The 26,078-nt window shown below is 41.6% G+C and overlaps 1 protein-coding gene across 13 annotated transcripts in view; it reads left to right on the top strand.

The window, feature by feature from the left end:
• UNC13B (unc-13 homolog B) overlaps positions 1 to 26,078 on the top strand; it is a 223,055-nt gene that overhangs the window by 132,998 nt on the left and 63,979 nt on the right. For all 13 annotated transcript variants that reach the window (XM_052776337.1, XM_052776339.1, XM_052776338.1 and 10 more), the window contains 7 exons: positions 3,455 to 3,533; positions 5,254 to 5,328; positions 5,833 to 6,052; positions 14,582 to 14,809; positions 15,116 to 15,257; positions 24,460 to 24,629; positions 25,531 to 25,646. In XM_052776337.1, coding sequence (XP_052632297.1) covers positions 3,455 to 3,533; positions 5,254 to 5,328; positions 5,833 to 6,052; positions 14,582 to 14,809; positions 15,116 to 15,257; positions 24,460 to 24,629; positions 25,531 to 25,646 — 1,030 coding nt within the window. The remainder of the gene's footprint in view (positions 1 to 3,454; positions 3,534 to 5,253; positions 5,329 to 5,832; positions 6,053 to 14,581; positions 14,810 to 15,115; positions 15,258 to 24,459; positions 24,630 to 25,530; positions 25,647 to 26,078) is intronic.

Genomic DNA, 26,078 nt, shown 5'->3' with positions numbered 1-26,078 from the left:
TATTTTATTTATTAGTGCAAATCATCTTCTCATACAGAAATGCTATTCACTCGTCAATGCAGCGCTCCATAATAATGCTATAAATGTTACATGCATTGCAGAGGAGAGTTACCCTATTACAAAGCTACAGTGTGCATATCTGAGGCACTGTAAGTACTTCTGTCTGTGCAAACTTTGTCATTTTGTTAAGCAAAGTAGAGATTGTGCTTGAATAAAGAGACTGAGGTAGCTCAAAGAACAAGCTGAATAATTTTGAAAATTAAGAATTGTTGCTGAATTTTTTTCAATTTTTTTTTTAATATTAACAAGCTAAAAGCAGATCATCTGAGTGTGTAACTAGGTATCAGGATACCTCTCTTCAGTGGCAAATATAAGCACCTTTCAAATATGCTTGTTCTCTGTCAGTCTGGCTTACAGCTGGTTCTATCATAAACCTCAGTCTATCATAATTATTTTGCAACAAACCAGGTTGTAACTAGACATGTTTCTCAAGCACAATAACTTGTTTAGGCTCATCCTGAATTTATAAAACATGCAATTTTAATGTTTTTCTTTCCAGGGAAATGTCAGAGTATCACAATTTCCTTCCAATTGAATTAGAAAAAATAAAAGTATTATTGGAAATCATGTGGAAAAGAAGTGTAAATTCCCAGCTGTACAGTTGACTTTTAGCAGAATCATTGACTCTGGATTTTTACTTGTGACCATTTTGTTGCATCTTTTCAGGTTACAGACTCTTCCTTTCTATTTTGCATATGCTTTCATAATTCAAGTGATTTGACACAAATCTTTGACCCAAAACTTAACAGTAAGCTGTATTGTGATTTAAATAATGCTGAAACTCTTGGCATCATCTGGGTAGTCTTTTATGACACCTGTTTTACCCCAAAACAGCATTGCTAGTATCAGAAAGGGTTTGCAACGTTAGGGCAGCAGACAAAATTCCATGTTTGATCCCAGTAAGACTGTTCTTAGTTCTGACAATATAAACACTGTATGCAGATATTTCTTATTTCTTGATGTGGGTCAGATTTTTCTATAATAAGCCAGAAGGGATTATTGCAGTGTAACGTGGGCAAAAAGTTTTTCTGGAATTCTCTATTGGAAATTAGAGTAGCCTTTAGTAAAAACACCATGTAGCCTCACTGTAGGGATTTCCAGTGTTGGAAAACTGTTCTCATTTTTGTCCAAAGATTCCACGAGTTTTAATTAACTGCTGTAAATCTCCACCTTTCTCATGTCCGAGTTTGTCTTCCATTCCCAGCTGTGAGGTCTAGTTGTTGCAGCTGACTGTGGGTGGTTTGTGTTCATCGTGTAGGAGCACAGAGAACCGTCCTCGGTGCTGCGGTGCAAATGTGACTCATGCTGCATGCAGAGCCGACGCAGTTCGCGCAGTTATACGTGACTGCTCACCTTCCCACCAGACTTGTTCAGCCAGCAGCAGCTGTCAACTCAGCCGTGGCTCGGACATGTCACCCTCCTACACCCCATCAAAAAAGTCAATTTTACCATTATAGTGCTATGGCATATTTTTGTGTATGGTAGACTGTTTCCCTCTTTGACACTGCCTTGTTAGTACAAGGCCATGACATCGTTGTCCATCCTAGAGCATGGTCTGCTATAACGTAGGTTTGGTCACCCCAGGTGTTTTTTTGACTTTTGGCTGCATTCAAAGAGGGGTCGAGTAGGTCCTGCCTGCTGAGGGGTGCAGGTTGCCTCTTGTCATTTACCAGCCTCCAAATTTTCATGTGCATGTGCAAATTTGTAGCAGCAATTTGGTTTCCTAGATTGCTTTAAAGGGTGGCTCATGTGTGTCTTTTATTGCAGTAAGGACAGTTTGTCCCATACTCCTCTTTCCTGTAGTTGTGGTGTCCTAAAGCATTTCAGCGGGGTGCAGTGTACCGAATCAGCAAAATACACAGGTTAAAAATGCCAGTGGGTTTATCATGCAACAGCAAAAAGGTGTAAGCCAGCATGGTATGGGGTGAAGACAAATGGCTAAGGATAGAGAGGCAAAAGGTTCCTTTACAGTCTCTGTAGCCAAGAAAAAGGTCTCTGGAATCATATTCTTAGTGTTAGCAAGGCATGAGAGCAATGTGGAGATGGGGAACTTGAGTGAGACACTGAGAAGGGCTGTCGATTTTGCCTGGTGGGCTGGGTGTTCATTGCAGGGAGGGAGTCACATTGCAGGTCTGTTCTGCAGTTCAGGATGAATACGATAGGCGCAACAGCAGAGAAATGTGTGCTCAGTTTCCAACCTTAGCAAAAAGCATTATCTTAAGGCCTTACAGATGAATGCACTTGATTTACTGGGGGCCTTTAAGCTGAATTAACAGACCTTCTTCAAGCACAGTCTTGCATCCCTGTAGTGTTACCAGTGAATGGCAGGATCCAGGTACAATTACCCAGGCTGGTCTCATTGGGAAGGAAGCAGGTTATAGTGTTTTATTTCGTCAGGCTCCAAGTGTTGCTGGGGTAATGGCCCTTTTGCTCCATCGCCACTTCCACCAGCGAATGACAGCTCTTGTGTGTAGAGGTCTGCATGGCTTGAAATGCTGAGCACCACGAATGGTCCCTTTTATAGAAATAAAAATAATCTCCCTTATCCTCAGATGTGAGGTTTTTCCCAATAATTATATGGACCTCAATGGCCAGGATTAAGTATGTTCTAGCGTAGAATCAGATGATGGGTAGCAGCATCCTGCCCCTTGTCTGATCTGCTTTGACATGCTCCCTTCCAACCACAGTCACCAGGCAGGAATGTCTGGATTGTTGCATGTGAAGAAGATAAACACTTAATCGTTTTTAGCATTAACTTTACACTTTCTTAAGTATAATCTTCTGGCTGATTTTACTTCCTCCAGTAAAGCATCTCCCTGCTCAACCCCCCAACCCTAAACTAATTAAATGGAAAGAAAGGGGATGGAGAAAGACTGGAGATGGGATGTCTTCAAGTTTCCAAAGTCTTTCCTGCCATGGTGCTCAGTGCCAATAGCAAACTATAAACTGAGCTCTCCCTAAGGAACAAAAGGTGCTTCTGAAAGTGTGGCTCAATTACCACAGACCAAGCTGTGTGTGAATTACTGCCACGGAGCTCTGGTTCTGCCATTGGGTAAGTATTTTTGCGAATTCTGTGCCCCACAGAAGCAGTGGGGATAAGGCTGCCTTCACCCACCATGCTGGCAGCAGTGACTCTGAAGCACTGGGTGCTCTGCAAGCACCTGCCCAACCTACTCTGAGCTAGCTCAGACCCCAGAACTGAGAATGGGAAAATGACCTTTTTTCAGTGTGTTAACTTTTGTTTATTATTTTCATTTGCAGTGAACTGATTCTTCTTGAATATGATATTAGCAAGGAGACTGATGTTTTAAGGAAGTTTTTGGGTCATCTCTTTACTGTCTTTCACTGCTGGTGAGATTTTTAATTTTTTGTTTTTCCTCCCCTCAATTTCCAGGCCTGCAGGTGGTCTCTACGGCATCGATAGCATGCCCGATCTACGCAAAAAAAAGCCAATTCCACTTGTCAGTGATCTGGTAAGAGATTTGTTGTTCTTCTGCCACATGGCCATCAGTCCAAGTGGCTTTACTTTTTGACATATGGTAGCGTTCATTGTCACTTCAAGAAGCTGAAGGTTTCCTGTTTTATTAAGTTAATTCTTACACTAAAGGGTTAGGAGTTGTGCTTGGAAAAATTTCGGTGAGTGAGCACTACGGTTTTGTAGATGGTTTCATTCATTTGGCAGAATTAAGATATTTTTCATGGTCTTTTTCCTTTTTGTTCTACACAGAATATTTGATTATTTTTAGATCTGCCTTATTTTTAAATGTTTTCCTAAAAATCACTTACTTCAGGGAAAGTTATAATGTCCATGTGAGGTTTGGCAACTTACCAGAAGGTTGGAATTTCAGAGAATAGATAAACAAGCATATGTGCTTGGATTTTTAAAGCAATTTGCAATATTGCCAGTAGGCTTCTGCACTGAGGAAGCACGAGAACCAAGCGAGTAATGAGGACAAGTTTCATATGCTTGTGTGATACAGTGAAATGAGGCTTCTGCGGGACAAATGGTTTTCTGTTGGCTGTGTTCAGTACACGTAGCAATTTCATACTTGGGAGAAATGCTGTAACAGCTGAAAGACCAAAGTTTCCATATCCTGTAATTCATGTGAAAAGATGCATGCCATTCTCTCTGCCAGCTTATGCATGGGAAGCTTAATGTGTGTCTTACTAACTGCTTGTATCTTAAATCTTTCCAATAATGGCATTAACTTGTGTTACTTCCTTTGTATGCTTTCATCCTCTCTCTCCACAGGCCATGGTAAGTGCAGCTAAAGACTATCCACCAAGTCTTCACTAGAAGCAAAAATTATTTTACCTTATTTTCCCTCCACTTTTTTGCTTTATATCTTGAACCTGCAGTATTGCAGTGCATGCATATCCAGCACTCTGTCCTGCTCCATCACTGATGGAATGAACTTTTTCAGTCTGTCTTCAAACAGCATAGAGCATAAATTGACGTTTCTGATAGGGTTTGATGATTTCAAAGCAGATTTGCTATCTTTAATTTCCTTCTCTGCCTTCAGCCAGCCAGAGCGGCTTGCTGAAGAAATCCTTTGTATGCCAGTATGAGGTGCTGCAAAGACACTGCCCTGTGCTGCCCAAGGCTGCAGAATTTAGTGTTGGCATAATGCAAAAGAGGCAGTTTGGGGGAAAAATGTGGTTCATTGTGTTTAGTGATGGCCAATGAATGTGATACACCAGCACATTCAAACCTGTGCTCCCAACCTACTCTGTTCTTTTTTTATCCTGTCTATTTGCAGCCCTTTCCCTGTCACATTTGGGAGTGTGGTGTGTGTTGTAGAACTGATGAAATCTCCTTTTGGATATGAATGAAGTTAGATAGAGAAGAGTGAGTCTCATGTAGTGACCTTATGCAATGGCAGAGTTACCATTGCTACCAGAACGTAGAAGTGGAGATGTGAACCCAGGTTTCATTGACAGTTCTTACCAGAGAAACAGATAGATACCAGAGTGACCCTGGTTGTGGGCAGATGGAAACAAGCTGGAGACCTTTCAGAGTATGCATTTGACTCTTCTGAGATGTGAGCTATCATTTAAGAAACCAACTTGAGTGTAATAGACGGCTGATTTGTTGTCTGGCGTGACAGAGTCCCTTTGATCACATCTCTGGGCATGTAGTGCCAGTGCATTTCTGAATATTGGTGGTGAATAACAAACTTTTTTCCTTCTTAGTCACTGGTTCAGTCCCGGAAAGCCGGAATTACCTCAGCAATGGCCACTAGAACATCTCTCAAAGATGAAGAGCTGGTAAGTGGGAGGGTTGCTTGGCTCCTGTTAACTTTTAGTAAGCAAATTAAGGGAATTTGGCTCTCTGGGATGCAGAGCCAGCTTCACAGATGTCTAAAAATATAAATGCAAAGCTTCTTGTATAATTTGTTTAAAGAAACCAAACATGTAAAAAATAACATTTAATGTGTCAATATGATCCTGAAAAATGTAATCTTACCATTTCCTTCTGTGCTATCTACCATGGGGGACAGTGTGTGAAACTTGCTTTATGCAAGATAGTCCTCATCCACAAACCTTTAATTCTTTTCTTCCATCTCCTCCACTTTTTTAAATGCCTGAGAAACATTTTTGGAAGGGTGTCCTCTGCTGCTGCTTATAAAAGTTTGATAAATTTGGCTACCGCAAATGTGTAGATTTATTGCACTGCTCATGCCTTTTCCCTTAAAACTCATGTGTTTACCAGCAAAAATAGGTTCAGTCACCTTCCCTGGATGTTGGTTTATGGGTGCTCTTGCCTTTCAGAAATCTCATGTCTATAAGAAGACCTTGCAAGCCTTAATTTACCCCATCTCTTGTACAACGCCACACAACTTTGAAGTGTGGACAGCCACAACTCCTACCTACTGCTACGAATGTGAGGGGCTGCTGTGGGGTATTGCACGGCAGGGAATGCGCTGCGGTGAATGTGGAGTCAAGTGCCATGAGAAGTGCCAAGACTTGCTCAACGCTGACTGCTTACAGAGTAAGTTGTAGACAGTGGAGTGCAGCTGTCCCAAAAGCGTTACCAGAGCTTTTCTAAATGTATAGGTGATACCTCAGTGATCAGTGAAGCTGCATTTATTAAAATGATTGCATATTTTCTGAAAAAGTACCACTGGGCTAAACCTACCCCCACTGCCCTGTGGACACAGACAGCTCCACTGACACAGAAGAACTTCTTTGCAACATTGTGCTTGATGTGCTTTAAATGAACGTTTAATTCTTGACTCTTTCACATCTCTTTGTCTTTTTGTTTTAACCCATGTAACATGTTTAATCTCTCCGTGTCTGCTCAGGTGGCGTGTTTGCTAACATATCCTGCATGTAAGAGAGGCAGTGGGCTGGGTGAATAAGGTACTAGGCTGGATATTCTGACTTTTGTTCTGTCTCTCTTGCCCTGGTATCCCAGTCAGGTTGCTTGTTTAAACCATCAGCCTGTTACACTGTTTTAAGCTCTTCAGAGCAGCACTGGCTTCCTGCTTAGGGGATAGAGTCCATGGACTTAGTTCGGATTCGCTGTACCAAGTGCAAGTTGGCAAGGCATTTTGTCTTTTTAACAGTAGGGTCTCACGGCTGAATCACTTTAGAGATCTGGGGCTGAGTCAGCAGAGGTGATGGGTCAGATAGGAAGGTGGTGTTTGAGTGTATGGGCAGTATTTCATCTTCCTACCAGCCTTTCTGTTTATTTTGTTGTTTTTTTTCTTCAGTGTTCAAAAACTAAGTCCTCTCTTCAAAGAAGAGCTCTTCAAAGAGCTGTGACTTGACAGAATAAATGAGACCTTACACAAACAATGGAGAAGTTTAAAAGGAATTTGATTAAAGAAAAAAAAAGAGAGAGAGAAAAAGTATTAATTTAAGCATCTGGCTGGATCTGGTTACTTGCTTGTAAAACAGTTTCTTAATTTGGTCTCAGATTTATCTTCCTGCTTGAGAGCAAAATATCTTAGTCTAAATGGAATAGAAATTTCTGCCATATGTGTTAAATCTTGAGTAGGAAGGTGGGGCTGTTTCTGTTCACTCTTGATTTTCTTGGCATTGCGGCTTGATGGACTAAGTCTAAGGAATCAGAAAAGTTTGTGAAGTATAAACAGATTTATTGCAAATCCGTGTCAGCGATTATAGGAATATAAAGAGTCAGAGCTTTTATCTGCCTCAGGCTCTAGTTGCTTGGGAAAGTCAGGCTGGATGATTCAGCAAGGGATATCAGTGAATCATAGGTCACTTGTTTTTGCTTATGGCTTATCTTAACACCCCAAATGGACCTTGCTTATGCTTGTATTTTTGATGTGTGCAGAGTTTTAAATCAGTCATAGTTAGGACTGTGGCTATTTGCAATGGCTTATTTGTCAGACACAGCTGATACTGGTGAAACATCTCTGTTCCTCAGTTGCTTAGCATTTCTACATTTGTCTTTGAGGGTTGCAAGGTGATCTTTACAGTTTATAGCATTTGAGCAATTCTATCATTGACACCTTGGCTTTGTTGCGACCTTCTTGTGACTAAGCAAAGAGCTGCTGTGTTGCATTTGGTTCAAGAGAATGTAGTTAAGTCATAATTCAGTTTTCTGACACAACCTGATGTAGAGGGTCAGTTAGACTGAGGATAACTTTGTTTCTGGAGTTCACCAGAACCCTCTGCTAACTGGTGATTTTCAGTATTTGAGATGAAAAGCTGCTGATATGCACATCCAGCCTTGATTCAGATATATGTGCATGATATTATAATGTTGCAATGGAGTTGTGATATCTCAGTATGGGGAAAATGCTGTGGAGAGCAGAGGAAAATTAGGTTCACATGAGCAGCAGCAAAGAAGCGGGCACAAAGTACTGAGCAGAGGTCATGAAGTTAAAAACAATCGAAGAAAAACTAAATTTAAGAAACACCTAATGACTAAAAGGAAATATATTCCTGCAGAGGACAGCTGTGGCTATCCATGTGCAAGAAGGGAGACTTCAGACTGGGGTGGGTACTGGAGAGAGTTCAATGGTAATGGGGAAAATATGAGAATGTCCCGGGAGAGGATGGTATGAGTTTCTTAATCTTTCAGAAGAGAGGCTTGGCAGTGTGGGACAGGAGGACAGGAATGATGCTCTTTCAAAAAAGTAAAAATAGCCATACTAGGTCTGCTCCAATAGAATGTTTCTAAAGGGATGTTGTGGAGCCCAAGGCAGAGGTGTGAGACATGTGCATGTAGAGCTCCTATGACTCTGGCTTACTCTTACAGTTTACAGCTATCCATGGCTTAAAGCCTTTCAGAGCAGTAGATGCTATGTTTAATAGCTGGCAGTGATGGCTCTGTGAATTGGTTTAATCCTTGTTTGAACCTCTTTATGCCTGAACTCTGTTGGGGAAGAGAGAGATAAGCAGCAAGGAGGACAATGGTCTGTTTAAGTTTGCTGTTTACAAAAGAAATAATGGAATAAATTTGCTGTAAGAAAATTAAAGGTGGAAGTAGAAGACAACTTCAGTGATGAGAACAGGGAGTCTCTGGAACAGCCTCTGAAGGATAACCATGGTGGCAGGTTTTCTGATCTCTGCTGGGAATTAAATAAGTTCATGCAATGGGCTGTGGGATGTGATGATGGCAATAGTCTGAGCTTTTCTATGGAATAGAAGTAACAACTGGAAACGACTATACTTTTCATATATGGCAAAGCATTAGATAAGAACTTGTTCTTTTATTCATGGAATTGCAGATGTTTGCTTTGCACATTTCCTTTCAAAATGTAAACATGAGATACTTCAGCATGCAGAGTTAAAGAAACAGAGGAAACCACTGAGGGTACACTGGGCTCAAAACTTGTGAAGCATGTAGAAATGTAAAACCTAACCAAACAAAAGCTTTACTTACTTTATTTGAAAAAGTTATTTGAAAGCTGCCCAGCATCAGAACAGGGAAGATACAGAGACTGTGAGCTGCGGCGTCTGTGGAGGTACCCACAGACGGTGGTGGGTATCATTATCTGGGGTAGAGATGTAAAGGAAACTGAAGATGGCAATTGTATAATTAAAAGACAGAGAAGTCAGAGGAAAGACAGTGTTGGGAGATTAAGAAGATGGTGGGGCCGATGTGTGGATGTGCTGCCGGGTTGGGAAAACAAATGTTATCAATACTAGAAATCTATCAAAAGGCTTTTTCAGGCAACTGTGTTCTTTTCTTTGGCATGTTCATGCTGAAATCCTTCTAACTGAAACCCACCAGGCCAGAAGAAAATGAAAAAATTACATTAATTATTATATATGTTTGAAGAACATAGGCTGTGCTTGAGGAATGAGAAACAGGGTTTCTGTGGGACAAGCAACAGTTTAGAGATCCAATAAATTCCAGACTGAACTTTCTTGTATACTGAAGTCATGAGGGATTTTTTCCTAACAGAAGCTTTATTGTTGCTGTCGGTCAAAAAATCCACCATTGTCAGGACATTTCTTCACCAAGGTCTATTCAAGGCTTCCAGAAAATGTTGCATTGAAGTAAAATGAATTTTCAGGCTGGTCACAAATAGAGTTCCATTGTCTATGCCTTGAAATTTTGGGTAAACACCTGGGGTTTCATTCCTTAGAATCAGAGTGTGCTGTTTGTTTATCTTCTATCCGTCAGTGCCTTTCTGGGGGAAGTAAAAGGATCTCTTTCCTCATGTCTATTAGCATTAAGTTTGGGTATTTCTTCAGAAGGTGTTTTTCTTACTCAGTTTCTTAAAAATGTAGAGGGTATCTGATACCATCAACAAAAGTGTGGGACTGCAGTGATGAAATGCTCAAAATTCAGCAATGCTTTGTTGCAATTTGAATCAAAATCCATTTGCAGACTGGTTCAGCAGGGCTGTTCCTTGAATTGGCAATGTCTGAAGTGTGGTAAACTGGAAAACAGTTGTGACGTGTGTACTGCAGCCATCTGGTTTATGGCTCTGTTGGCAGCACCAGGTTGTTTGTCTAAGGATGTTTCTCTGTTGTAGGCACTTGGAAGATATTACTCTGATGATGGGGCACTTACCTTTTTATAATAAGCTCATAAATACTTGCTGAAGGGAAGATGCTCTCTTTTTAGCTTTCTGCTGTTCTTGGAAGTACTTGAAATCTCTGCTGCATGGGTACACTTTCTTTCTTACTTGGCTGAAGATGGATGGAGGGATGGTCTTTAAAACCCCTGTAGCATGCAAAGCTTTTGGAAAAAGAGCTTTCCTCTCTTGCTCTGAGCACTGGTGTAGTACTAACTAAAATACAATGGGTTGGGCAATGTTGGTATCAAAGGAAGAGTAAAGCTGAGAATGGGTGTGTAGGATACCAAGGAATGGATGCAAGAAGTAAGCAGAATTACGAAGGGGGTGGAAGGGAAGGACGTTATGCTGGCAAGATCCTGGTAAAAGGGACCTGTACAGTTCTGGGCTAGCATTTGAAAACCTGCTTCTGCAAGTGTGTCTTCATTTTGGGGGTTTTTTTTGTAGTGATTCTCATCTAGTCCTCAGTAGATTACAGTTAAACCTGAGAAAAGAAATTGGCCTGGGAAATCAGAATCTGGTCCTCTGGAGATCTTGAAAATGAGGAAATGATATCTCAAGCCTACTGTTGAACATGAAATCTGTGTTGTGAGTGTGATTAGCCATATGTCTTTATTAGTGCTTCTTCATGGTGTGCTGGAGCAACAAACCTCAGAGGACTTCACAGGAGCTGTCAGGGCTGTGTTACTGAATGCCCTGCTTTTGGTACTGTTTTGGCTCCTGGGGTCTTGGTTCACCTCTGGAGTTGTACAGTGCTTTTTGACTCAGGACTTGAAGTCAGGTATGTTTGTTGCTTTTTGGATGTGAAACCTGTGTGTGTTGCACTCTGAATTCAGAGACTGCCAGTCCAGAGACTGGCTCAGTGAGTGGACTGTTAGTGAGACCAATTAAGTCACTCTTGTGATAATCATCTTGGCTTCTGTGTTGAATGATGATTAGACACCATGGTGATGAATACTTGTTTGATCCCAGAATGCTGTGTAGGAAAATATTTGCACAGAAGGAGGAAGGATACCTTTATCTGAAACTTGAATATCTATTTTAAGTTTCAGGAATATATAATTTCGAAGCATTATCCGCCTACTGAACAGCTGTCTTCTATCCTGCCAGTGTTGCTTTCTTGACTTTTTCCTGTTAAAGCATAGGATAACAGCACTGGCGGTTTACTAATAGCTGTATCAATACAATTCCCAATATAGAAATACTTGCTTTCTGTTTTCAGTCATAAATTCACTCATCATTCAGTCCTAGATAGGAAGAGAGAAGGAAAACCCAGTGCCATTTGTATGATACTGTATACATTACTTGTGTATTCCCATGCCTTTTTATTGCCATTTACAGGACTACTTCAAAAGCTATCCATTAGTCAAAACCCTCTTTTTGCAGCTGAATAAATATGATCCAAGTCCAACAGCAGGAAAAGCACCCTCTGCCATCAAGTATAATGACATCTTTGGGTTTATATCACATACATCATAGGTAATTAGTCCCCCAATGGTTGTTTTGAAAACTCTGGTGTCTTTGTACCAACAAGCAGGTGTTAAAATTAAGAGTGTGTTGCTGAAACAGAGGGTTTGTCTGTTCTTTATTAGTCTGTATTGTTAAATAAGATGTCTGTCTGGTTCTGGCTTTTGCACTGCAGTTCAGGTGCAACCTCTGCAGGGAGAGACAGACCTTTCCCAGGAAGGAATAATGGAGCCTTCTTACCTGGGCAAATTATCTGGGCAGAGTGGGGGAGCAGCATGGATGGAGGTGAGGGATTTCCTTTGCATGTCAGGAGGCAGAGCCAAGCCTTAGAGGTGACTAAAGAGTGGGCTCTCTAGGGGTCTATGTGACATTGCTCGCACATCCTGCAACCCACATGCCCCGGACTGCTGCTAGCCTTGCAGAGGGAAAAATGCACCATGCAAGGTCTCTGGAGGTGGTGGCAATTTTAAACATTTTTAACTAGAATTCCTCCACTTGCCCAAGTTTGCGTTCTAAAGCATCATTTGATGCTCCTGGAGTGCTTGCCTTAAGGCAGTGATACAGACCATGCCACCCCAGAACTGTGATAACTCTTGTCCCATCTCAGTGATGAACAGTGAAAGATTTATATTTGCAAGCTGCCTGGCTAGTAATTTATTTAGAAAATGGTTCTGAAATAGAGCACTCTGCTCATGCACAACATGAACTCTTAACGTTTGAATCTGGTTGTTAATTTCCTTAAGGTCAGAAAGGGCAGGGCAGGGTTGGTTTCTTTGGATCACAACAGATTTCAGAATTCCAGCTAGGAAAGGCAAATTGTTCGGTTTGGCCTTTCCCAATTTCCCAATAATTTTCTGTAGCTCTGCTTATACTGTGTAGAGTCCACCTTCATCCCCAGAAGACCTAGTTCTGTTAAAGCTGAATAGCATTTCTTATCTGAAGTTCAAAGTATAGCCCCTGGTATCATTTCGGTTTCATATTCCTTTAATAAATGTTGGGTCTACAGCTGGACGATTGCCTGATACAAGACATCAATTTGGGTGGTGCTAGTTCTTCATCACCGGTGAGCAGAGACAGCAGGGACTGTGTAATTAATTCCAGTATTTTGATTTCATTTTATCTTAAGCCAACAATAGGAAACTCTGAGGCAGAGGCATTTTATTGTACTAAATGAAATACTGAACATCAAGCCTCTAGCAAGTAAAATGAAAAAATAATCAGGTAATGCGAAGTTATGGCTTGTTTTATACCCAAGTCTTGAATAGCATGCCTTGGTATGCAGTGTCCTTAATGAACTTCTGAAACTTCAGCGGTCACAGTGTGTTCCAAACTGTGTTTTTATTCTTTTTGGTTTGGATAGTGGAAGTTATAATTGAGTTTTGTTTCTTTATTGAAGTGAATTTAGTAACGGTGAAAGATGTTAGATTGAAGGCCCTAGAAATGGATGTCTTTAGGCAGCATTAGTCACTGGGCACCCTGTCGAGCCTGCTAACAAGGTTGCCTGTTATGTTGTACTGCTGCGGGTCCTTTATGTGTGTGTATTCATAGAACTTTATTCATATTTGGTCACTACCTGCTGAAACTTTTTCATATGCAAAACTGTAATGCCTTGTATTAAAGGTGCTCCAGATAGCATATTTGCCCACTTCTTCCAGAAGAAAACAGTTTTATGTATCTTTGTGATTGATGGCTCCCTTTGCACACACTTGCACCTGCTTTAATACATGTTTTTAAGGTAATTTAATATTTGGTGAACACCTGGATGAAGATAATTTTTCCAGGACAAAGCTTACTTTAATTAAACTATCCCAGAGAAGAAAAACAAGCAAAAGTATATTAAACTAAAGAGAAATATTATGATTTAATGTGTTCACAGGAGTTTTGTACTGGTTTAACTTAATCTGATTTAAGATCATAACTTGAAATTATTTCAGACTGCATGTAGAGAGACTGTGTGCAATCTTGGGTTCCTGCTTTTCGTTTCACACCCAGGTTTGTCTGCCCTGTTAGCTCGTGCCAGTCCTTTCATTAACATACACCTCACATCCGACACAATAGTCAGTGGCTGAATTTTGACAGCAAACATAACTGTCAAAATTGAGTAGGGAGTAGTTGGTTGTGGGAGAATTCTTATCTCATAATTACATGAATTTTTAAGTTTTGTAAGAGGTGCGCGAGTGACCAGAGGCCTCTATTTTTCCAGATACATTTGAATGCCTATGTAGTACAGACCCTATGCCTGGCTCTTGTGTATCCAGCTACTGGATACTGTACTAGTGCCCCATGCTTATGGTGGCCCAAGTTTTTAACTATTGAATTTCCTACCTTATAGGTATTTGTTATAGTTACTATGCCTATGTGATTCGAAGAATAGATTATTTGAGTTGTCTGCTTATGAGCTGATAAAATAGAGTGAGATCCAGAGAGACACTTTGGATGCCCTCCAGCTTGATGCCTGATCCAAACAGGGTGGTTTCAGGCAGAATGGGACATAGATTGTGCAGTGACTCTGTGCTGCATGGGGAGTCGTGTGGCACACATCAGTAGGAAATGCTGACCATGTCAGCCCATCTGAACTTCTGCTCTTCCGTGGTGCTGAGGTGCAGCATTGAGAGAAGCTCATAAATACTGTTTGTAATGGTGGTCCTATGTCCTCTTCTTAGCACTTGCCTAAGCAGGAATTTATTTATTCAAAGCAAGGTGATGAGAGGAGGGGGCATGCTGATGTCCATTGTTAAAGAACGAACCTTGTTTCTGGGTCTTCCTCAGCTGCAAGGATATTATACTCAGGCCTGTTGTCAGGAGAGCAACCCGGTCCCCGCTTATAGAGGAATCCAGGCACTCCCCTTCCATTATTCCCTCCCAGCTCTGAGTGGTCCAGATTTTCTTCTGTGTATGTTGAAATGGGGGGCTTCCGACTGTAAAAGTCAATAGCAACAGCCATCATGTGGAGGGTAACTCATGGCTTTGATCCTGCTGTCCAGATTCAGTGAAACGTGATTTTGTGTTTGTCTGTTTCTGATGGGCATTGTGTACTTTCTGGTGCACAGGAGCAGCAGAGAAGAGCTCGAAGCATGGAGCTGAAGACCGCACCCAGAATTTCATCATGGCAATGAAGGATCGCATGAAAATCCGGGAGCGGAACAAGCCAGAGATCTTTGACTTGATCAGAGATGTGTTCTGTGAGAGCAAATTGACACATGCTCAGCAGATGAAGACAGTGAAGCAGAGCGTGCTTGATGGCACCTCAAAATGGTCAGCAAAGATCACAATCACGGGTGAGTGAGGGAGGCATGGGTTCTCTTGGCCTCGCTTTGGAGCCTAAGGTAAGAGAGCTGGTGTGAAGCTGAGAGAACAGAGAGGAAGGAGTTCTCTGACCTGTGTCTCTTTCTGGTCAGTGTCCAGGTAGCGGGTGGAGATACTCCTATGCCAGGCACTGTATTGCAGCACAAGCCGAGGCTCATCAGAAGAGCTCTCATGAGTGATATTCCTGTTTCTCTGGCCATTCTGAGCTCTGCTTCACGGGGTCTCTGGACACATTGTCTTATTGCATGGTGGTGGTAACCCTTCTCTTTTCCTTCCAGTGGTGTGTGCTCAGGGTCTGCAGGCCAAAGACAAGACTGGGTCCAGTGATCCGTATGTAACCGTTCAAGTGGGTAAAACAAAGAAGAGGACAAAAACGATTTTTGGGAATCTGAACCCTGTATGGGAAGAGAAGTTTTATTTGTAAGTGCTCTTACAAGGACTCTCAGCCCCATTTTGCCTGTTTGTATGATCTGTGCTTCGACAGCTGTATCTCCTCTGTCAGTATGCATTCCCACATCACCTGTAATGTATGGTGGTTTTATTTCCGCTCAGCATTGCGTGTGTGCTTCTGGAGGATTGATGTCTTTAACAATGTATATAGCGCACACCTGTTCATCTCATCTGTCCTGCTTGTGCATATATAAATTGTCTGCTCTGTGAACACTTTTATACTGATGTTTTTAGAGAAAGCTAAAGAGAAAGAAAAATCTTTAACTGGGCTACTTTTGTTCCTGAGTAATAGACATAACTTCCAAAATTTTTTGTAATATAAAAGAGTAAAGTTTGTATAAAAGACTAAGCAAACTTCCCATGATCTATTGCTGTGACCTGCTCCTGGTGTTTGACTAAAAAAGGTTAAAGGTAGTTAGTTGTCTGTCACTTGTCTGTGGCGCTACCAGTCTCCCCTTTTAGTTCTGAAAAATCAATGTTAACAATAACTTGAGGGATTATCTGCTTTCAAGATGAGCAATGTATCCATGTCTGAATTGAAAGCAAAGGCTGGAGGCACAATTCTTTAGATATCAACTATTCTCAGAAGGCTGAAGAATGCTTTTATTGAATAAGTAAACAGTACCCTCAATTTATCATTGAACATGTTATAAAACAAAATGGGGACATTAAAACCAGCAAGCATTTTCTGAATATCCTGGATGATCTCATTCAACCTCAAACATCTTTATTTCCTTTAATGTGTAAGCTCTGCCTTTGTACCTTCTCTGTCTTTCCTTTTTTTTCTTTCCTGTTTTATCCTAAACTGCTTGGGGGGAGCTCTCTCCGCAAACTGAAATTTGTTTGTGTTTTAAAATCAGGCTTATATCAGCCCAGCTTTGACTTTACAATGTACAGTACAAGCAAAATTATTTTTAAAGTAGTTTTGAGCTACTCATTAACATCAGAAAAATCTTGGTACTATTTTGAGCGAGTAAGCACTTAGCTTTATTCTTAGTTTAATCCAAGGTAACATTACTGCTTGGTAAGTAGTAAGTATGCTTAGGTGCCATTTGGATAACTCTAGTCACAATAGCAGTAAGTCTGTGTGGGAGCCTTAAGGACCTTGATTTACCATGCCAAGTAGTTACCATGGTATTTGCAGTGTGTTCCCCTCTAATTTTAGGAGCTTCAACAAATACTGTGTTTAAAGATAGATAGCACAACGTGATAAATGTCACAGTTTTAACGGTGCCACTGTTTAGATTTTATCGCCATGTCTGTGATTCAGCAGATAATATGCTGTTGGGCATTAAAGTTGATGCTACTTTCTATCTTGCCTATGTCTAGGTGGTTGTTTTAATTGCCTCGGAATAGCAGGAGGAGATGAAGGAAATGAGCACAGTGTCCAGATCGATGGCAGGAGATCATTCAGGACTGGAACCAATGTGTCATTTCATTAGTAGATGTCAAAGCTCACCTTATGCTGGACAAGGAGAGAGTTATTTAGAAGTGTATGCAGCACTGGTCTTTTACATGCCCATCTTCTTTTTTTGCATTTATGGATCTTTTTTCAGCTTACAACTCTTAAAATTTCTGAAATTTTCTACCCCATAATCAAATGGAAATTTAAATCCACATATGCAGGCCAAAAATACCCATTACATGCCAGGATTTTTAGAAGAAATTGTGAGGGCAATCAAGAGATTGTCAAATTTAAAGGGTTGCGGGGGAGCAGGTGTGTTTGTTTCTTAGAATGAAGTTAATTTGTTATAGTGAGAGAAAGGTGTGCTGCTAGTTATTGAAAGCCTACCTTGCAGTAGACATATGAAAAGTTTGGTGTCAAAATGCTTAAACATTTCAACGGGTGCAAGATATGTGAGTAGAGAGAGGTCAGGTCAGTAGCTAATGTGTGTGTCAGCAATTGCTGTTCCTTTTCTGTTTAGCTTGGTGGACAGACTTGTTTGTAGCTGGTGTTCATTAGGTGTCTTGTATATGATCACAAGTCCAGTGTCTTTTCGAAGGTTGGATATAAAGCCAGAAATCTGTGTGCATCAGTCATTATAATTATAGCATTGTTATTGTAATCTGTAGCATGAATTGAGGCAGACTATGTACAGCTGAGTGATATAATTCCTCCTACAGACTCAGTAAAGTTTATTAAAAGGAGCTTAAACAAGTTTTAAAATTTTTAAGGCTGCAGTAGCATATTTCAAATCATTTTTCTGTGCTTACTTACAGTGATAGATGGAAAAGTATGTTAACTTAAATAGTTCTCCTTAAATATGACTTTGTTCCTTTTCTGTGTCTTTTCAGAAAAAAATGTTCTGGTAGGCTTGACCCAATTTGGAAGTCCAGATTTAGAACTGTATTTTGGAAAAGGCAAGGTTGAAAACACTTTGGGTTTCCATTATAACTGCTATTTAGGTCATTACTAGCCTATGTCACTGTAGGCATCATCTTAGATTAATGACCAGTTCTTGGAGCATATTCATGTTGTCTGAGCAAGTGATTTGCAGGTCCTGTTTCTTTCTGAAAATTATCTCTTTGTATATTTACATCTTTAGGAAATGTGTTGTTACAGAGAGATTTTTGTATCTTTCATTGGAGTTTGAAAATATAAGGAGTTGATCTTTCTCCTCAGTTCAAAGTTTTGCAGGCTCAATGCAGAAACTCTGCTTATGTGGTGCTTGTCAGGATGAAGCTTGAAGGGGGACTCCAGCTGTTGCTGTGATCCAGAAATGTTGTTCCGTGAGCCCTGCTTCCCTTGGCTTTACATCCCATTCCCCTTCTACAGTAATCCCCAATCCCTTTCCTATGGTTATGATGAGCAGGCTTATGGGTAGCCCCCTTCATTTGCCATGTACATTTCTCCTCGGTGCCCTCAACTCTCCTACCTTGCCCTTAACTCTGGCTGGACAGAAGGCAGCACATGTCCTGCCTGCAGTTGGTTCTGAGTTATCTGGATCGGTTGGTATATGAGAGCCAGGTGGCTGCAGACTTTCCAGGGATGGCAGCTGGTATGGGTTTCTCTTTTCCATCTAGCTGTAACTTTTTCACAAAATTTGTTGGAACGTAAATCTTTCATAGCAAGTCTGCGTAATTCTCATTTCCTTAGGAAACAGCCCAGTAATATTAGAATATTAGAGGGAAGATATTTTTGCACTATTGAATGCAATTAGAACAAGACATTAATTCCCCATTTAGACGTGGTTTAGACTGTCAGTAGAAAATACAGGCAGGCTTCCTAGAATCTTTTTTTATAAAAGCTGAAGCTGAGCATCCATTTGAATGGGTTACAATAGCAGACAGCGTTTAGGAGAATGAACTTGACCGCAGGACAGAATTTCCGTTTTAAAGGGAATGCTCTGAGCATACTTGGAATCTGCTAGTCCATACCTTTATTCAGGAAGAGCCCCAGTCTTTAACAACTGTGAACACTAGAAGTTACTGGATTCAGACAGGATGTTGCTGTTTTTCTTGGCCTAGGCACAAAATGATTTGTTCATTTTACAGTAATATCCCCTTGAAAGTTGTATGGTCTGAGTACAGCTGTGTCTGAAGCTTTGAATGGTGGGTGTGAAATCATTGCCTGGAACAGATTATGTTGTCACTGAACAGTTTGCAGTAGGCATGTTTATTCTCTCTCACTGCAGAAGAGTAACTGAGTTAAAATAAATGCAGTGCCTCCTGCTAGCAGATAATCAATATTTTACTAGGACATGCAGAGCCCCACATGATACACATTCCTGTTAATACTTTGGGAATGGTGCTATTGCATAGCTAACCACTGGGTTGTCACCCAAAAGCTTCTCTTCGGTTCCACAAGTTTCCTTTCAGCTGCTGAGCTTGTTATCAAGCTCAGCATCTTTTAGTTATCTCTATGGTTATATGTGACTGTTCCAGAGCTGTATTTTAGACTTCCCCTTCTTGCTTTCTTTATTCTCCAGGTACTGCAGATACTGAAACAGGCACTCTGATAAAATTCAACTTGTTTCCCTGCTCAGTTACCAATGTGAAACTTAAATTTGAACGCAGAGTTGATGCCTTGTGGCAAGCACCTGTTGGGAAGCTGAGTTAATGTAGCTAAGAATGTAATGCTCAGAATCACTTTATCTGCTCTTTGTAGTTAGGAGCGCTGCACCATTAATTTGTCAGTTGGTGTTGTAGCATTGGGTAACAGCAAAACGATTGTACTTGTTCCCCTAAGAAAAGAGCTTTGTGCTAGTAAGAACAGAAAACTCATTTCTTTGTTCTTAGGCTGCAACAGCTGCATCTCAGGGCATACTATTGTGCTGTCGTGCTTAACTTCTAAGCTACTAAGGATTTTAGCTTCGTTCTCTTACCACTCTGATTTTGCCTTCAGTCTTTTCTCCACTGTCCTTTTTTCTCCCTAATAGAGAATACTTGGCATTGTTTAAAAATTAACCTGTCCTGAGAAGTTTTGTGGCTTCCATTCCCATTGAGGTTGGCCACAACAGAGCTGCCAGTTGGACCCTGCTGTGTAAGAGACTTTATTTGAACCACATCCAAACCTTCCTGCTTTTTCAGCCAGACCATTTCCCATAGACAGCTTTTTTTCCCGCTCCCTCTGTGTGTGTTGTTCTAACTCTTTACTGGACTTTCTCATAGTGGTTGCTGCAACTACTCCTTCCTTTGTTATTTTCCAGAAAATCACTTTGCTTTTTGTTGAAGTTTTGCACCTCAGAAGCAAAACTTCCCTCCTAAAATTATCACAGGTCCTAAAGTCTTGCTGATCTGTTCTTTCCTGTGCATTTTCCCACCTCCTGCTCTGTCATCCATTATTTCTGCAAGCAGCTCTGCACTTTCTTGCTTTCTCTACCATTGCATGAAATGTCCCCTGCGCTGGACTGTGAAACTTTACAGGCCCTTCTTGAGAGCTGCATCTGCCATGGTGCAGAAGGGAAGCTGCTCACAGAATATGGCTGTATATTCACTAGACTCTTTGAACCATAAATATTTTTTTAGTATCAAAACACAACAAAACTACTTAATTCTGGGCTTGACCTACTTTTAAATCTGCAAAATATTGTTGCTTCCTCTGCTCCCTCACTTCCATTGTTTGTTCCTGCTACATCTACTTGTTGCTTTTTGTCTTTATTACCCTGTCAGCTTTACAAAGCGGGGGCTGTCTTCAGCTCTGAGAGCTGCCAAGCCCAGTGGAGTCCTGGCTGCATTTGAGGCCTCTGGACTCTCTTGTTCTTCAGGCAGAAAATACAAGAAAACAACGTAATTTAAGGAAACATCTTTAGGTAAAATGTGCGTGTGGAGTGATAGGGTCATGTTGGCATCCCACCTCTCGAGTCTGCATGGTGGATGCATTTTAGAGATGCACAGTCTAGGTCTCACTGCAGCAGTAGGGGAATGAAACTGAGGGCTTGGTGAGTCCTGTGGGGTTAATGTGTTGGTAACACCTTTCTTGAGATGAGAAATTGATTGGGAAGAAATGTCCATGCGGGTGTGATACATATGGACCTTCACCCCTATGGTTATTCACCAGAATCTGTTTGTCTTCATCAGTGTAGGTTCACCAACATGAGCTAATGGTGTCAGAAGGTTATAGGTTTTCAATTTGGTACTCGCCATGTTTTAAACTTATGATCTTTAGTGTGGGTAAAGATCATTTTGTGAACTGCTGGACACATGGTTTTATAGATATACCTTTGTATCTCTTATGGCAGAATTTTTGCAGATTGTCAGTGTTGCCACAACTTAACAAGGCTTATGACTTTGGCTTTAGCATTCCTGTGGAGGTTAAGTAACAGTCCTGCAAATGTTGTTAGCGCAAGCAGCAAAGGATTAGCAAATTCAGCACAAACGTAATTGTTTTTTTTTTCTTCAAAGCATGAATCATTGGCTCAAAAGTGGTGTTCTGGTCATTTTTAGACACTTCTCCTTTTTCTTTCTGTCCACTTTTTGGAGGAGACAAGGCACATGGAGTACTCTGTCCCAGACCCCTGACATTATTTGAGCCAATTTGGGCCAACCTTTACAGATGGGCAGAGGTCTCAGAACTAAGAATCACTTTCTACAATTTTTTTGAGGAAGTTGGAGTTAGATTAGAAGGATACAAATTGCTAACTTCATCGTAGGAGGCACTACAGTGTAAATTCAGCAGTTGCCTATTCTGTTTAGCCACCAATATACTAATTAGCGTGTGTGTGGGCATGTCACTGTGTGTGCAGACCAGAATTAGCTACAGCTTTGTGTGCTCACACGCTTCCCCTCAGCCCAGTTGCTAGCTGGGCATGGGATGAGGCCAGTGTATTTACAGTGCAGGGGACGTGTGTGGGGAACTGGTGATTCGGGGTTGGGTAAGGCCAAAGGAGAATGTGGCAGAAGAGTTGGAGGTAGAGAGCAGGGTAGAGAGCAAGTCAGCAGAATCAGGTTCAGCTGCTTCCGCTGCTCCTGCAACCACTGGCTTCAGGCAGAAAAACTTCATGGAAAAAATTCACGATATATTTGATTTGACTTACTTTTCTTAAAGATTTGGTGTGCTGTTTCTTGAAAATGTTACTTTATTTGGTCGCTTGGAGTGTAAAAGCAAGTTCTTTATAAAAATGGCACCACTGCAAACATCAGGACAATATGGATACAAAAGAAAGAAACAATTTCTGAGCCATGTGCAGAGGGAACTTCGTTTCCAGTCTCTCGCACTCTGAAATGGGTCTGAAAGCATTTGGTAGTTTATTCCTTGCAATGGGGTCACACAGTGTTTTTTGTCTCTGCATCCTCTTGGGAAAGCTGTGGGAGCTCAGCTGTGGGAGACTGAACAGACGTATGTGTGCACACAGTGAAATGAAGCTTCATAAAAATGTAGCAGGAAGTGGGGCAGGCATCTTTAGAAATGTGCCAGCTCCTGTATTAATGAAGGGGAAAGTTTCTAGCAGCAGAGCTTGTTAGCCACGGTCTTACGGAATAGTGTTGCTGTCACAAATTGGAAGGTATTTCTCATTAGTTAGGAAGCCTGTTATCAGTCAACAAGCCCAAGTCCCCCAGTATCATGGTTCTGTTTTGGGGTGCTCTCTGGAAGGTGGGTGTTGACACAACTGTCTTGCTTCACTGAAAGCAAGGACTGTGGTTCCCACAGACTTAGATGGTGATGTTTTACAGGTAAGCCACCAGCCCAAGGCTTTCAGCTGCTGTGAGCGAGTGATAAGGCTCGCTCTCTGGCATGGGAGCAGCATAAGGAATATGAATTGAGCAGTCTCTTAAAAACAGCAGTGAAAGGTGTGGTTAATAGAAGCTTCAGTAGCTCAGTAGATGCTGATTTCTGACCATTGGTAGCAAAGAAACAAGATCAAAGTGGTCCTAACAAAGAAGTGGTGTGCCAGAAGGTGAGGTCTCAAGAAGTCAGGAGCTAACTTGGTGGTGCTTTGTAAATGGCACTGTGGGCCAATCTGTGTTTTTAGGCATCCATGAAGTTCTAAACACTGAGCCTCTATGGTACTGCCAGGATGTACATTAGTGGACTGTGTCAGGAACAGAGGATTTCTTTTACATGCTTATGCTGTGTTGCTGGTAGATATGGCAATGCACTCAGATAAATTTGAGAGCTGCAAAGAGCAGCAGTCCAAGCGTTCCCTGCTTGTGAACGCTTCCTGCATGGTTTTGTTGAAGGAAGACATCCTTGAAGTAGGGGAGGAAGGGAGAATAAAGGCAGGAAAGAAACATTGAACCTTCTTTCTTCTGAACTCTAAATACAGCTTTGATTGCACAGCAAAGGCAGGGAGCAGCGATGCTCTCTGCCCGTGATCAGAACTGCATGGTATTGCCTCTAACTTTCTCCATATAATTCCCAGCTATTCCTCTGTACTGGAAAAATCAGTAGGAGCTGCATGGATGTCTGTTAAGCAGTCCTGAATCACAATGGTGGCAATAGGAGCCCAAATGATTTCTTGGTAGAGAAAATGCAAATACCAGTCACTGCCGCATCTTATTGACCAGGCTTAGCAGATCGCTTCTGACCCATTTCTTCCTTCTCCCTGTTGCTTAGCAACAGATGCAGCATGCTAATGTTAAAAAGGCTGGAAAACAGGCCTTCAGCAGAAGTTGCCTGTTTTCATAGGTTTTACTTCCTTGAGGGCAGACATTTGTAGTGGTTATAGTGCGTAATCACCCTTGTCATGGTCTCACATGAGCATTCAAATTGCTTTATTGTATTGCATGCCCTGTAAATGAGCAGAGCTCTTGTAATAAGGTTATTCTACCCACTTCTGACACACAGGAGCCTGTTTGGATCTACAAAAGGTATCTGAACACCTAAAAAGAGGGGGAGGCTGCAAATTCTGCCTGTGCATTAAGCTGAAGGGTGCTGATTCAGCAAACAGTAAACTGTTTTTTTTTTAATGGAAATGTCTTTACTGATCTGCCTGGAGCACAGAGTATCAGTCTGAGCTGTGAATAATAGGCAGAATCAATTCTAGTAATTAAATACCAACTTTGTAACTACTGTATCCCACCCTTGCCTCCCAGGCACAGGCAGTGTTTATTATCATCTGATTGTAATGTATTGTATATTAATACACTACTGCTTTGTGACTATCTTAAAGTAAGAGAGCTACCTCTACCTGAGCTATTTATTTTTTAGTAGAAAACAGCATGAAGGATGTTTGTCATAGGCCTTGACCATGCTATCCTAGATACTGCACATGCATAAACACGAGTAGCCTTTAACGCCTACAGCTGAACAGAAGATCATTGATGGGGAGAGCTATCAGAAACCAGTGAGGTACTCACTGGCACTTTTGGGGTGTGTATGCTGGGTTTAACAGCCTAGCTATCATCAGGCTTTTGTGGGCTTCACAGCAAAAGCAACAATAGTGAAGAGAATTCCCAAGTTCAGGGACTTGCTGCTGGGAGTGAGGACAAGCAGGAGAGTCGCAGCCACTTAGCAAGTCTGAAGTCGCTGGTTGCAGTCAGGGCAGGGCACTCCTTCAGCATGCATCTAAAGTGCAGTATCTACCATGTCATAGGAATGTTTACAGTGCACCAAAAAGTTGTTGTGTAGTTCCTATCAGACATTCCACTTGTAAACAAATGCCTATTTATTTAAATTTTGTTTATGCATCCCTCTACTGTCGGACAGTGGGTCAAGAGGAATGTGAGTGTGTAGCATATAAATGTTGGCTGTATTATGTGCTCTTCAACATTATGTTTTTCTTGTTTGCAGTGAGTGCCATAACTCTTCTGACCGGATCAAGGTGCGAGTATGGGATGAAGATGATGACATCAAGTCTCGTGTGAAGCAGAGACTGAAACGCGAGTCAGATGATTTCCTGGGGCAGACAATCATTGAAGTCCGTACTCTGAGTGGAGAGATGGATGTGTGGTACAACCTTGGTGAGCAGGGCTTTGGGATTGAAAACATATCATATGTTAGTTTGGGAATGTTTGAGAGCACTTGGGTGCATCTGGACAGTTTGCAAGGAAGGAAGAAAAAAGCTCACATGATATCAAGGGGCACATGATGGTGCTGCAGGCAGCTGCAAGGCTTTGATCACGGTTAAAATGAAGAGGGGCGTAACATGTCAGAAGGGTGATGGGTTTTCCCTGTCAGGCATTGAAAAGTACAATGGGTAAAATGCTTGGAGCAGAATTGGATTCCACCTGTGCTGGAGACAAGTTTCCTGTCCTGTGCCCTTTTTTGTGCCAACATAAGCATTTTACCAGTCTATAAGACCTGCAAGTGCACTGCACTTGGTTGGGAAGTTGTCGAGACCTTTCCCAGTGACCAAAATAGAATGTTTGTAGAAAGTACTGGCAAGTAACCAGATGGTGCTGAATTGACAAGGATAGTAATAATCCTAGGAGTTCAAAATCTTCTTGATAGGGACACCCAGCAATTCCCAGGAGCTCAGGACTATGGTGAAGTCAGGAACAAATTCCACATCAGTCAGCGCAGTTCTCAGAAAAGAGATCTGTCCTTGGTGGTTCTAGTTCAGCTGACTGAATCCAAGACCCTATAGCACATTTGCTGTTAGAAAGGCTGTCTTATGTCTACAAATGTGCATAGTTCTAGCTAGATGTGTCATATTGAGGGTGTATCATGGCAGTTGTTTTGCTGATGTCTACTTAGTATTCAATGTTTTGAAAGAAAAAATCAGAAAGTTTTCTCCATGGTGACTTTGATCACAAGCCCAGCTTGAGCTCCCAGCAGTTTGTTTTCCAGTCTTGTTACTCCAAGATGGCTCTGCTCTGAACATGAACAATGCATATAATTGCTGATGATTTTTCCTTCTAGAGAAGCGAACAGATAAATCTGCAGTGTCTGGGGCTATTCGCTTACAAATCAGTGTGGAGATCAAAGGCGAGGAGAAGGTGGCTCCATATCATATTCAGTACACTTGCCTTCACGAGGTAAGAAGCAGGTTCAGCTCAGTCATCACCATCTTCCTTCTGTCTCCTGAAGAAGCAATTTTCTGACCTTTATTTCCTTGAAGTGTTCATCCCTGCTGTAGATGAGCTTTCTGTGCCCTGCTATGCAGGCCTGGAAACATGCTGAATCATCAGACCCACATTTGACAGGGAGGAAAAGAAGGCTTTAGGCTGTCTCCCCCGCGCTGGGGACTGGCTGGCTCAGTCTGTCCCACTGTCACAGCTGTACTGCTGTCAGACAGAGATCAGGCATTGGTCCAACTCTGAGCCCCCCATGAGTTTAATGTGGAGAAACCTCTGAATTTCCTTGAGTGATGTTTTCAGCATGTACTGTACCTATGTCTTTCTTTAGAGAAGGCATACTAAAATACTTTATGAGTAAATTCTGATCTGGGGAGGGCTTCGGCTCTGGCT

This window comes from Harpia harpyja, chromosome Z, assembly GCF_026419915.1.
Source record: "Harpia harpyja isolate bHarHar1 chromosome Z, bHarHar1 primary haplotype, whole genome shotgun sequence".
NCBI lineage: Eukaryota > Metazoa > Chordata > Aves > Accipitriformes > Accipitridae > Harpia > Harpia harpyja.
Note: the sequence above shows the minus strand (reverse complement) of the source record. Positions and strands in the feature narration are given on the sequence as shown.